General features: G+C 46.4%; 1 protein-coding gene across 1 annotated transcript in view; it reads right to left on the reverse strand.

Annotated features, from left to right (window-relative positions):
* PYGB (glycogen phosphorylase B) overlaps positions 1–2,976 on the reverse strand; it is a 39,555-nt gene extending 36,579 nt beyond the window's left edge. Inside the window, exon 1 of the mRNA XM_070419800.1 lies at positions 2,663–2,976. Coding sequence (XP_070275901.1) covers positions 2,663–2,905 — 243 coding nt within the window. The 5' untranslated portion in view covers positions 2,906–2,976. The remainder of the gene's footprint in view (positions 1–2,662) is intronic.
* Between the last annotated feature and the right edge of the window lie 9,626 nt (positions 2,977–12,602).

Consider the following 12,602-nt stretch of genomic DNA (forward strand, 5'->3'; position numbering starts at 1 on the left):
TAAACTGGCTATTCCATCTACTTAATAGAGGAATGCCGTTAGCTGGTTGCAAAATAAACCGAGTATTCCATCTACTAACTACCAGGACAGGATAGTCAGGTTACATAGGAAACTAGCTATTCCACCCACTCAACGTAGGGATACAGTACACACAACACGATATTTTTAGTGTAATAAAAACAAATGCTTCAACTAGTATAGAAAAAACGATGTAGAACACAAAAGGTTTGTCATACTTATAGTTTTATTACTAAGTGGTGAGACTACAGTTATTTTTTTTCCATTTGGCTTATCTGTACTGTTCAATTTTTCCTCCAATAATCATAAGGACTTGCATAATCGTGTAAAAGACAAAAATAATCAATAAAATCACTTGAGCCAAAGCCGGTTTGGCTCAGTGGATAGAGCGTCGGCCTGCGGACTGAAGGGTCCCGGGTTCGATTCCGGTCAAGGGCATGTGCTTGGGTTGGGAGCACATCCCCAGTGGGAGATGTGCAGGAGGCAGCTGGTCGATGTTTCTCTCTCATCGATGTTTCTGACTCTCTCTCTCCCTTCCTCTCTGTAAAAAATCAATAAAATATATTTAAAAAAAAATAAAATCACTTGAACGTAATAAGTATAGATCAGCAGGTTACCCCAGCCGGGAGGTGGTGGTACACGCCCCTGGGGCTATTCCTGGGGCTGGGGGTGTGGCTTTGCCCCCAGTGGGAGCCCACTTCCCTGGGCTCTGACCCTCCTGGGGCTTGTTTCGGGTCCATTACAAGCAATCATTTGCAGAAAAGGGAGACAAGGAGCTTATTTTCAACCTGAATTAGCGAGACCGAAGCACTTATTAATAAATCCCACTTTTTCTTTTTTAAAGGGCCTTCCTGTCCAGAATAGGCTCCTTCCATTTACAGGCTGCGGTTTCTTTAAAAGAGAAAGGTTTCCACCTGTAGCCAAGGCAGACCATCAAGACTCAGAGCACTCACTGAGGATGACAAACCTGTTTTGCTCCTGAAAGGTCATTTCCGTAATCCCCGAGCCCATCGCTGGCCTTTTCAGGCTCTAGGGTAAACATCCATAAACTAACAGGAGCCCTAATACGTTGGGGTGTGTCCACTCCAGGGAAATGCCCTTGACTGTGCAAAGCCGTACCCTTGTCATCTGCTATTCGGACAATAAAAATGATGTTGGCGAAGCAGAGCTCGGCCATCAGCAGAGAATTCTGGGGGAGCCACTGCCTCCTGGCCAGCTTCCCTGGCAAAATCGAGCCAAGCCTTTGTTGTAATAACCTGTCTTAGCCACTTGGTGCCACTTCTTTCCACACCGCCTTGCATACTAAACGCGAAGATGCCTCGTTGGTATTCCAACAAATCTGTTATTCTTACCATCTCTCTTTTAGAAAAAGGAGTGCCCCAGAATATGTTTGGAAAAGCAATAAATCTTACTCTTAGCAATTATTAAATACTGCTTAATGTCCCATGAAAATACTCTAAAATACTATCAACACAACAACCGTTCCATGCCCAGGTGTACACGGCAAGTCTAATCTTTGCAAACTGACTTCAGGCCTGCAAGTGTCTCCTTTCCTTGCGGGCTTTCCCTGGACCATCGTGTAGCAGAAAGGACAAAATTCTCCACGGTCAAGAGAAAGAAACAAAACTGGCAGAGGGGGCTGGCCAGGCCTATGAGACACCTACCAAGCTAAAAGCTACCAATGATGTTGGAGAAGCAGACTTGCGGACTCGGAGCTGTTGAAAAGTTACAATTGATGAATGAAACAGAAATGCCGCAAAACGGTGTATGCAATATACTTTTTAAAAATGTGTATACATATATAGGAGTAGAAAGAGGACACAGCTATAGATCATAGTAACGGAGACTATCAATGACTTTCTTAAACATACATTTTTGCAAAATCTAAAAAGGAGCAATTACTTCGTCTCCGTGAGCTGTAAGGGAAGTAGAAGCTGTCCGAGGAAGGTGTGGGAACCTCAAAGACAAGCCCTTTGCTTTGCGGGCTCCTTTTTCTGAGCGTATGTCCCCTCCTGCTTCAGCAAGCACCTCCGACGACTTTCTCCTCATCACTGCCTCTCCCGGAAAAGCCTGGTTCCCTGCAGATGGCTGTGTCCACCCCCTCCCAACACATAAAGCACCCAGGCCTGGTTCCAGGGTCTTTTCTCTCGCGCACGACTGCACAAAATCAGAGGTGGGGGGCGGGGGGAGGAGGAAGCCTCAACCCTGCAGCCATCACGGAAGCACCCGGCTAGTGACAGGCTGGAAAATTCCGCCGGGTTTCCAAGCCCCAGGAATCCGGGGAGCAGCGGACCCAGGCAAGGCCGGGCTCCTCGCGCAAGGGGCCTGGCGGCTCGGCCCAGGGCAGGCTGACCACCAGGGAGATGCGCGCGTCGGGGAGCGGAGGGGGCGGCCAGGGCCTTCGCGAGGCTCTCCTCCTCCACGCCACGCAGGGAGCGGACTACCGCTGGGCTGTGGGGGCGGACCGTGCTCAACTCGGATACACATTCCGCAGGCAGCGGCCCTGCCGGTCTCTTTTTGGGGAGAGGTGCAACGCTCTGCTGTGAGTTCTCAGGGGCCTCAGGCTCAAGAACCCCTGCACCACGGCTTCCCTTTTTTGGGGGGCGGGGGGCAGGTCGGGTACCCGCCTCCGGCGGCGCCTCACCTTGGGGTCGCGCTCGTAGTAGTGCTGCTGCGTGCGGATCCAGCGCCCCACCAGGTGGTCGCGCACCGTGTGCGCCAGGGCGAAGTAGTAGTCGCGGGGCGTGGCCACGTTGCGGTCCTTGACCAGCGTGAAGTGCAGGTGCCGGTTGAAGCTCTTCCGCACCTCGGCCACGTCGCCCAGCCCCGCGATCCCGCGCACGCTGATCTGCTTTCGCTTCTCGCTGTCCGTCAGCGGCTTCGCCATAGCGCCGGCTGAGGAAGAGGAGAAAAGGGGGAGAGCGGCCAAGAGATGCGAACACCGAGGACGCAAAAGCGGCTCTGGCGCTGGGGACTGCGGCTACCCGCGCTGGCACCGACCGCGCCTGCGCCCTGCACTGGGGGGGCGGGGCCGAGGGTGGGATGGGGCGGGGCCGAGGGAGGAGTGGGGCGGGGCGGGGCGGGACCAAGGGTGGGATGGGCGGGGCACTGGGAAGGGGAGGGGCCCTGGGAGAGAGGGGCCTCTGAGTGGAGTGTGGTCTCCCTGAGAAGTGGGGTCTCGGGGTGTGGCTTTAATCCTTGGAATTTGGGGACGGCTTCCGGTTTCATAAATGAGAACCACCCTCAAAAGCAGGGGTCTCACCCCAAGTTGGCCAAGCCCAGCAGAAGTGGGAAACGACTGGACGAGCTGGAATCAGCTGCAGTCCTGTTTGCCTCTATCCCCCCAGGGCAGACAGGGGGAGAATGCGCTCCTCCCCACTCCCTCCTCCCTCCCCCGCTTTTGGGATTTCTGGGGGCTGTGTCCCTTACCTGCCCAAGGCCCCCAGGTGCCCCCAGGCCAGAGTGCCCTGGGTGCCCGGTGAGGCCATTAAGGGAAACCGAACACACACTTGAAAGGCAGCCACCAATGCCTGCCCAGTGGGCCGACTCCTTTTGAGTCCCAGGGTGGCTCTGAAAATATCAGCTAAGAAGGTAAAAGTTTATACAGTAAACCCTGGACTTTGTGGACCTAGATTTAACAGACAAAATTTCCGATCCATGTGTCACATGTGAAAATTAACACCCTATTAATTGAAAAATGCTTTTAACCAAGATTTGCTTACAATTAACAGGTTGTTTTCTTGTTATTAATTCACTGTTATTTTAAACAAATTTTATTGAATAGGCTGTATGTTGGGAAAAAACTGTAGTAATTTCACCGACATAAGTAAATATTACATATCTGCAACTATAGTCTACATATTTAAATCCAAGAGTCACTGCTTGTAAACAATGTACAGTGAATAATTAGCAGGTGATCACATTGTATCATGCTCCGTAATTGTTTTTTTAAAATATGTTTTTATTTATTTCAGAGAGGAAGGGAGAGATAGATAGAAACATCAATGATGAGAATCATTGATTGGCTGCCTCCTGCACACCCGCCTACTGGGGATTGAGCCTGCAACCCGGGCATGTGCCCTTGACCGGAATCAAACTCAGGACCTTTCAGTCCGCAGGCCGATGCTCTTTCCACTCAGCCAAGCCAGCTAGGGCTCAGTAATTGGTTTTGCCGAAAATCCCGTGGTGTGATTTTCTGCAGCATTTTTAACTCCTGCCAGATGATGATATGTTTCTTTTTATTTTTTAAGTATATTTTATTGATTTTTTACAGAGAGGAAGGGAGAGGGATAGAGAGTTAGAAACATCGATCAGAGAGAAACATCGATCAGCTGCCTCCTGCACACCCCCTACTGGGAATGTGCCCACAACCCTTGAGTCCGCAGGCCGATGCTCTATCCATTGAGCCAAACCAGTCCGGGAGATGATATGTTTCTATGTGGGCTAAGCCATGACCCAGCCGTGTGCATCTGTTTACTCCCAGTGACTGGTGGATGCATGCATTTACTAGACCTATTCAGTAGAAATTTAAAATTACTGTAGTACATATAGAAAACTTTTCTGTGAAATTAAGCTTCATACATACTTAATTACACAAACATGTCTGCATAAGTAAAAACAAGTAAACTAATTTGTCAATTTTTAAAGCATATCCATTCAGAAAACCTACTTTATTACATAACGACTTTTAGCTTTAACGGAGGCCCCTGCCTGAATTAGACCGTTTTTATGAAGGGTGTACTGTACCGAGAAAGTGTGCAGTCCTCGGGCTGGGCTGACAGACACTGCCAGTGAGCAGGAGACAACTTTCTTCAGGGCATGCTGTGGCCTTGAAGGGTCACAATGACTCCTCCTCTGGGAGACCACCGCTTCCTCACCCGCTGAGAAACCTTGTTCCCTAAATCACAGGCCCTTTAAATTAAATCGGAATGAAGGCCACACCCCTCTCTGGCAGAAGATCTGAATCTCTCACAGACACACAGCCTCCCCAATCCACTCCAGTGTGAGCTTTAGTTAAGGGGTTTCTGGACAGAGCTTCCCACATCTGCTTAACAGGGTGGTTGCCAAGGAAACAGGGTCAGGGGCCCTCTTGGCACACAGCCCTGCCTTGCTCAGAGCCTGTGGGAACGCTGCTTCATATAATTATTAGGTCTGCACGGTAAGGAGACAGGCCAAGAGACTCTGTGAGAGTTTAAGATATTTTATTTCATTCTCTCACTGTGAGCTGAGACCATTGTGTCAGTGTCAGCCCCGAGGGGGTAGGTTCTGATATATACAGAATGCAATATAGGGTCAGGATGTGGGTGCTCAAGTTGGTCAAGCGGAGGGGAGGGTACAAGTCAGTCAGGGGATTTAAGGGGTGCGTGGGTCAGTCAGGCAAAGGGGAATTCATTTTATCTTGCTTCTGCAGGCGCAGGCCGTCTGCCCCAAGCTATAGAAAAAGGTTTATAATAATACATATTTCAGAAAACCTGTCCAAGCTGGAGAGGTTAAAGGTAGTGCACCCTAACAGTAAATTCCACCTACACCCCCACTTCCAGCAAGCCCCATAGGAACTCTGTTTTTTCCTTTGGGGGAAAGAACTCTGTCTTTGCCTGATCCCATTGCAGTGGGTCAGAAACTGGACTTAGTGGAACTGCAGGTTTGCCTCTGGAGGTCTTAGGCTGCTGGGCTGCAAAGGTCCCTGACTTACAGGGAGGCCAAATTGCCAGCAGGAGATGGCATGAATGTCCAGTGCAGAAGGTTTTCTTGGGGTGATGCTTCCAAGTGATCTTCTTACCTGAACCCTCTTCCAGCTGCAGATTTCTCAGGGGACAATAAATCTGGAATGCCCTCTATGCCCCACATTTGCACATACCCACCTGCTCCAGCTCTTGAATTCTCTTCTGCACTAACTATTCCCTCAGGATTTAAGCCAGCAAATGGAATTTCAGTCCTTGAGGACAGGACTGGGAGGGTCTCAGGGAAGCTGCCAAGCTTAGCTGGAGGATCTTCAGACTAATGCAATCTTTGTAAGAATTATCTGGCAATTCAAGAGAAGACTTATAAAAATTACTGTGGCCCTGGCCGGCATGGCTCAGTGGTTAAAGCGTTGGCCTGCACACTGGAGGATCTTGGGTTCGATTCCCAATCAAGGGCACCTACCTGGGTTGCAGGTTACATCCTCAGCCCCGGTCAGGGGTGCGTGCGGGAGGCAAGCAATCAATGTGTCTCTCTCACATCAATGTTTCCCTCTCTGTCCCCTCCTGCCTTCCACCCTCTCTAAAAATCAATTGGAAAAAATCTTCTGGTGAGGATTTTATTTTATTTATTTATTATTATTTTAAAATATATTTTGTTGATTTTTTTACAGAGAGGAAGGGAGAGGGATAGAGAGTTAGAAACATCGATCAGAGAGAAACATCAATCAGCTGCCTCCTGCACACTCCCTACTGGGGATGTGCCCACAACCAAGGTACATGCCCTTGACTTGAATCGAACCTGGGACCCTTGAGTCCGCTGGCTGACGCTCTATCCACTGAGCCAAACTGGTTAGGGCTCTGGTGAGGATTTTAAAAAGATGATTGTGCATATGGCTAGTTGTATCACCTTGGGGTATAGATTTCAAAAAAGATAAAAAAAAAACAACAACTTGTACAGAGATGTTTCCGCTGTGCTATAGATTATACTTAAAACCTGCTAACGGTCAAGGACTGGGAGAGTTAATGTCTATTGATCCTTACTGTGCTCTGTACCTGTATTGATTTATAATCACCACAAATAGTCTCCTATGATCCTCACTTGATGATGCAGAAGCACAACTGAAGAAAAGTTAAAATGCTTCCTGAAGCTCACACAACTATAAAGGAAACCACCGCAACTCACCCCATGCCACATCCTGCCCACAATTTCCTTTACTCAAAGTTAATATCATACACTGTTGTGTTGCTAAGGGGAATGACATTTCGCATAACTGGCTAATAAGGACAATACAGTAATGATAAATAAAAAAGTAATAAGAAAGATGTGATGCAGAAATGACAGTCATGTTTTTATTTTTATTTCATTTAAATTAAATAACCACAAGTGAGAACTGTATTAGAAACACAGGTTTATATGGAAGCGTAAGCACTGTTCATTACTGAATGGCAAAATTATCGGGGGAATTATTATTTTCCTTACATCTTCTGTATTGCCCGTTTTTTTCTATTAAAAATATATTTTTTTATTTCAGAGAGAAAGGGAGAGGGAGAGATAGAAACATCAATGATCAGAAAAAATCATTGACTGGATGCCTCCTGCATGCCCCCCCACTGGGGATCAAGCCCACAATCCAGGCATGCACCCTGACCAGGAATCGAACCATGGCCTCCTGGTTCATAGGTCGACGCTCAACCATTGAGCCACACCAGTTGGGCTATAATATTTTTTTTATAAATAGAATAAATGTCAAAAATTTCGGGGCCAAGACTATATTAATGGTTGCTGACTTAAGGACTATGTGTTCTCTCTTGCAGGAATTGACTTTTAGTTCTTTCTTTCTTACTCCTAGTTAAATAAAATATAAGTTCTTCTATCCATCCTTCATGGCTATACTTCCTTTATGAAATTTTATGATCCTCCCACTCAGATGTAATTTCTTTCTCCTGAGAACCCCATGGCCCTTTCCCCTCTATCATGTCATTTGTACAGTCTTGAGTCTTCATAATGCGTGTGGATGAAGCCTGGAGGAGCCTTTTCACCACTGTGTCCCTCACTCCTCCTGGCCACTGATGTCACTAGAACAGATAAATGAACCTCATGAGCATCTCAGCCATTTCCAGGTAATCATTTTTAGATGGTTTTACTTGTTGTGAAGAAAAGCACGTTGAGTAGCTAGTGATAAGAGGCGATATTTGAATCAAAAGACAAAAGACATAATGAGTGAATGAATCTGGAGGAATGGCAAGTGCAAAGGCACTAAAGTGGACACACAGTTGGACAGTTCTCAGAATAGAAAGTCCCGTGTAGGTGGAGCAAAGAGAACACCTGAGGGGTACCAGAATATGCCACCCCCCAAAATTCCACTTTGACATATAGATTATTTTAAGCTAAAAGCCATTGAGAAACAGCAAAAGCAGGAAACGCTCTAAAATCAGGATACAAGTTTTCCTTTTGTAAAGGAAATTTACATTTATAAATTTATGTATAAGTGGGAATTTCCATTTGTAGAGATATTTCTATCTCCCAACTTAAGTCTGTCTATAAAACCTTACTAATAGTCATAATATTGTAAGATTATATATGGTGTCAGATGGGTAATCACTTCATAAAGTATATAAATGTCTAATCACTATGTTGTACACCTGAAACTAATATAATATGTATGTCAACTGTAATTTTGTTGTTGTTGCTAATCCTCACCAGAGGATACTTTTCCATTGATTTTTAGGGAGAGTGGAAGAGAGAGGGAAAGACAGAGAGAAACATCAGTGTGAGAGAAACACATTGATTGGTTGCCTCCTGCATGAGCCCTAACCAGGGCCTGGGCCGGGGAGGAGCTGCAACCAAGGTATGTGCCCTTGACCAGAATTGAACCCAAGACCCTTGGTCTGCAGACTGTTGCTCTAGCCACTGAGCCAAATCAGCTAGGGCGTCAACTGTAATTTAAAAATAAAATTTAAAAATTAAACTTATTAAACAACCTTTGTTTACCATACTTTTCCTGGTCACTTTCCCATAACTTATCTCCTCTGCCCAGAAAACCGAAATCACTTTTCCTTTGTTTCAGCCTAACATGATCCCTTTGAGTTAGTAATCTCTGGGTACTCCCGTGTGCATGTGCAATGGACATGCTAATAAACTTATGTTTGTTTTCCTCTTGTTAATCTCTTTGCCCAAATTTACAAGGCCCCAAATGGAGAATTCGAGATGGGTAGAAGAAAAAGTTTATTCCTCCCCTGCACAACTGTAGGCATCATAACGGGCAAAATGGAAAAAAAAAAAATGGGCTCAGATTTGGTCCTCCAAGAAAAAGAACTGCTCTTCTGACAGCCTGGCCAAGTACACCAAGGTACACCAAGTCAGGTGTACCTGCTTGCCTGTCGGGAATTAGGTTGTGAGGCCATCAAGCTGTCTTGTTACAGACTGACTGGTTCTCTATAATCTCTCCTTTTTGCGGGGAGCCCATTTAAAAAAATCCATTTACTAAAAGTGATAGATATTGGCCCAGTTGCTGTTACTATTGTAGTGAGCTTTTCTGTGCTGTTGGAGATAAATTACCTTTAAAGTTCTTTTAAACAGTTTTTAAGACTGCCTCAGAAACAGAGATGAAAGATGTCTTTTGTGTAGGATGAAATGCTATGGAAATTCAAAGAAACTGAGTGTGGAAAACAGACATTTTTTTTGGTGGGTTAGGCTTAAGCTTGAGGACTTGATGAGTATCTCATTGAGCGCATAAACATTGGCTAAGTAAGCGACTCAGAAGAATCACCAGTTCTTGATATGAGACTGCACGTGCCGAGCATAAAGACTCTCCGGGATCCCAGCAACACTGCTGGCTGATCTGTGCTGCTCAATGAAGTGTTTGCAAATGAACGCAGATCTGGCCTTTCAGGAACTGGATGGCAAATAACAAAAGCATTATTTTTGAGTGGTTGGTAATTATGAAGCTCAATAAAATGAAGATCATAACCTAACATGACATTGTGGAATTGGGGCTCTCCCTTCCCTCGGGAAGGTAAACAGATATTCTGAGTGACACTAATGTATTTTAGCACATTGATGTTTAAAAAAGACACCCCATGAGACCAGAGTGATATTAAAAGGAAAGATAAAAGCAGGGTGGAAAGGAAGAACAAAATCTCTTCTCTATGGAAGGACGCCAAGCAAATGTCGGAGTGGATACTAGAACTATTGGACAAAGGCTTTGGGGAACACAGGACAGTCATAGTCTCAAAGTACCACCCTTATTAGTTATGATAATAAAAGCTTAATATGCAAATTGTCCCTTCAGGAGTTTGACTGGGAGTTCTACAGCTCGCTATGATGTGCACTGACCACCCGGAGGCAGCGCAGAACATGGCGGGTGTCAGCGACAGGGCGCTGGCAGCAGGCAGCAGTGGAGGTGCTGCTGGCTCCGATGGGCCCCAACTAGAGCGGGACCACGCAGGACCTCAGCAGGATGGTGGAGCAGGTGAGAGGGCTGCACCAGGCCAAGGCGGAGTGCCAGACGGGGCTGCAGGGCTGTGAGGCTGGGTTCGAAAGCTGGGGCCCGATCCCTGCAGACCACCCTGAGGGACTCCACCTGTGCACCAATTCATGCATTGGGCCTCTAGTTAGTTATAAAGGGGAAAAGGCATTTTACAATGGAGAGATAATCCAGCCTCATGAAGTGATCCAACCTCATAACACCAATAAGGGGACAAACCAATACTTTGTGCCTCCTGATTCAATGTACTAAGAAGGACACAACATCACTTAAAGCAATATAATGTAGTACACTATATATAAAATAGTAACATAGGAAAGATACCTAGGACTCAGCATATAGAGGTGCAGGTAACAGCTAACACAGTTTCCCAAATCCCAAAGCCCCAAATCCAGAATTCCAATTGCCAAACTTCCAGGGTATTCTTTTTATTATGCAAATGTGGGACTCTGCCCAGACAGCCCTTCTACTCCAACACCAGGTTCCTGTTCTAGGAGGAATGATGCCAAAAGCAACAAGGAGTTCCCCAATGTGGCTGGGGCTTTTTTGGGGGGGTAAGTGGGGGGGGGGGGGCTGGGGCTTTGAGTGTGTTCAAGTAGGACACTGTCTCATGTTTATGTGGGCCTAATGTCCCCAAGATGGGTTCTAAAGCCAAGTGCCAAGAGTCAGCTTAAGGTGTCCACCTCATGACCACCTTACTCAGGCCCTCTGCCCTTCCAGAAGGAAAGGTGGCACAAATAGGAGCTGGTGAGGGACAGGGCAGTAGACATGCTAAAGAGAGAGGAAGCTGGCTACACTCCATGACCACCACACAGCCGTCCTCCAAACCAAAACTCACCCCTCATTTTGGCAGGGATTGACTGTTTTTGTGCCAGGATAGTAAGAAGCTAGGAAAATTCATGGACAAGTGGAATAAGGGAAACTGAGACAAGAAAATTAAACAGTCTGGGCAGTTTGCAGGCAGCTTGTGAATTGCAAGATCTTATCTTCCTCAACCAAGGACACTTGAGAGTAAATGGTTAATACCTCTCTTCCTTAACCAGATAATATATAACTTAAATCACTCTGGCCTGGGAAAATAGAGAACAAAGACCCCGACTAAATGCAAGGACAAATATCACTTGCAGGATGCTAAGGCAGGGGGAGGGGAAGGAGAAGAGAAGGGAAAGTTTTCTCTTACCCACTAAACAAAGAAGTCCTTGTTAGGACTCGCCAAACAAGATGACCAGATATATGTACAAACATTCCAAGATAAGCCACAACAATGTAGGAGGAAATTTTGAAACATAGACTGCTACCCAAAATATCAGGTAGGGAAGTTTTGAAATCTATAGGGAGAAGGGTATAAAACCCTCTGAATCCCCACTGGGCACATGCTCAGACTAGCTGAGTTGCCTGCTTGTGCTATATGTCAAGTGTGTTCTTAATAAATTTGCTTGCATTGTTTCAACAATGTTGTCTGTCACTCATCTGAAATCTTTCTTATGAAATTGACAAGAGCCAAGGAGGGGACAGCCCCTCCGCCCCCGGCTAAAGGTGCTGTCTGGTAACATTTTGATAATTATCCTGAAGTTGGTTATTAGACTGGACTTTGTGCAGCACCAAAGTGACCTGGGGGACCATGGTTTCATCCATGGGAGAAGGTGAACTGTCATCCTGTAGGGCTCAGAGGGCCAGGAGTGAAAGGATCAAGCCTAACGTGCAACCCTGCACCCACCATCTCCTGCTCAGTCAAGGTCAGGCACCCTGAGGAAGTCAGCACTTAGAGGATCAGGGGTCCTCAGTACCACTCCTGTCACTCAGTAGATACTTCCTTGCATCCCATGGGGCCTATTTATTGTGCTATCCTGTCTCTCCAGGGGATATGTTAAACTCACAGTGAGAAAGTTTCAGTTTCTATGGCCTGAATTAATGTAAAATGAAGAATAATGGCCACCTGTGGAAGTCACCCTGAAAGACAAGTGTCTCCGTAAATCCAATTACTGCACCATCAGAGTGCCCACACCTCTTCTGGGAGGGCTGGAAGCAGTGGGGACAGTAGCCTGTGAGAAGGGGCTGGTGATACTGAGATACACCTCAGGCTGCAAGAGGAGGTTTTTGGTCCTGGTATTTGCTCCCTGGGACTGGAGCACCCAGAAGTCTTCGGCATTCCTCAGACACTGGCTACGCACAACTCTGGGCCAGTTCCTGTTCTCCACATCCACAGACAATGCAGAGATAGTGGGTAGGGAAGGTAGATGGGTTGTAAGGGGATGAAGAGACAGCCAAAGAGAAATTTTGGGAAGATTTCTGTGCTATGAGCTGTGTAAAAATCCCTTAAGAAAACCAGGGTAAAAAGTTCCAGTATTCTTTTTTAAAAATTTATCTTTATTGTTGAAAGTATTACAGATACCCCCCACCCCCCACCCCATTGACC

Source organism: Myotis yumanensis, unplaced genomic scaffold, assembly GCF_028538775.1.
Source record: "Myotis yumanensis isolate MYYU_CA2020_CCGP unplaced genomic scaffold, mMyoYum1.0.hap1 SCAF_7, whole genome shotgun sequence".
NCBI lineage: Eukaryota > Metazoa > Chordata > Mammalia > Chiroptera > Vespertilionidae > Myotis > Myotis yumanensis.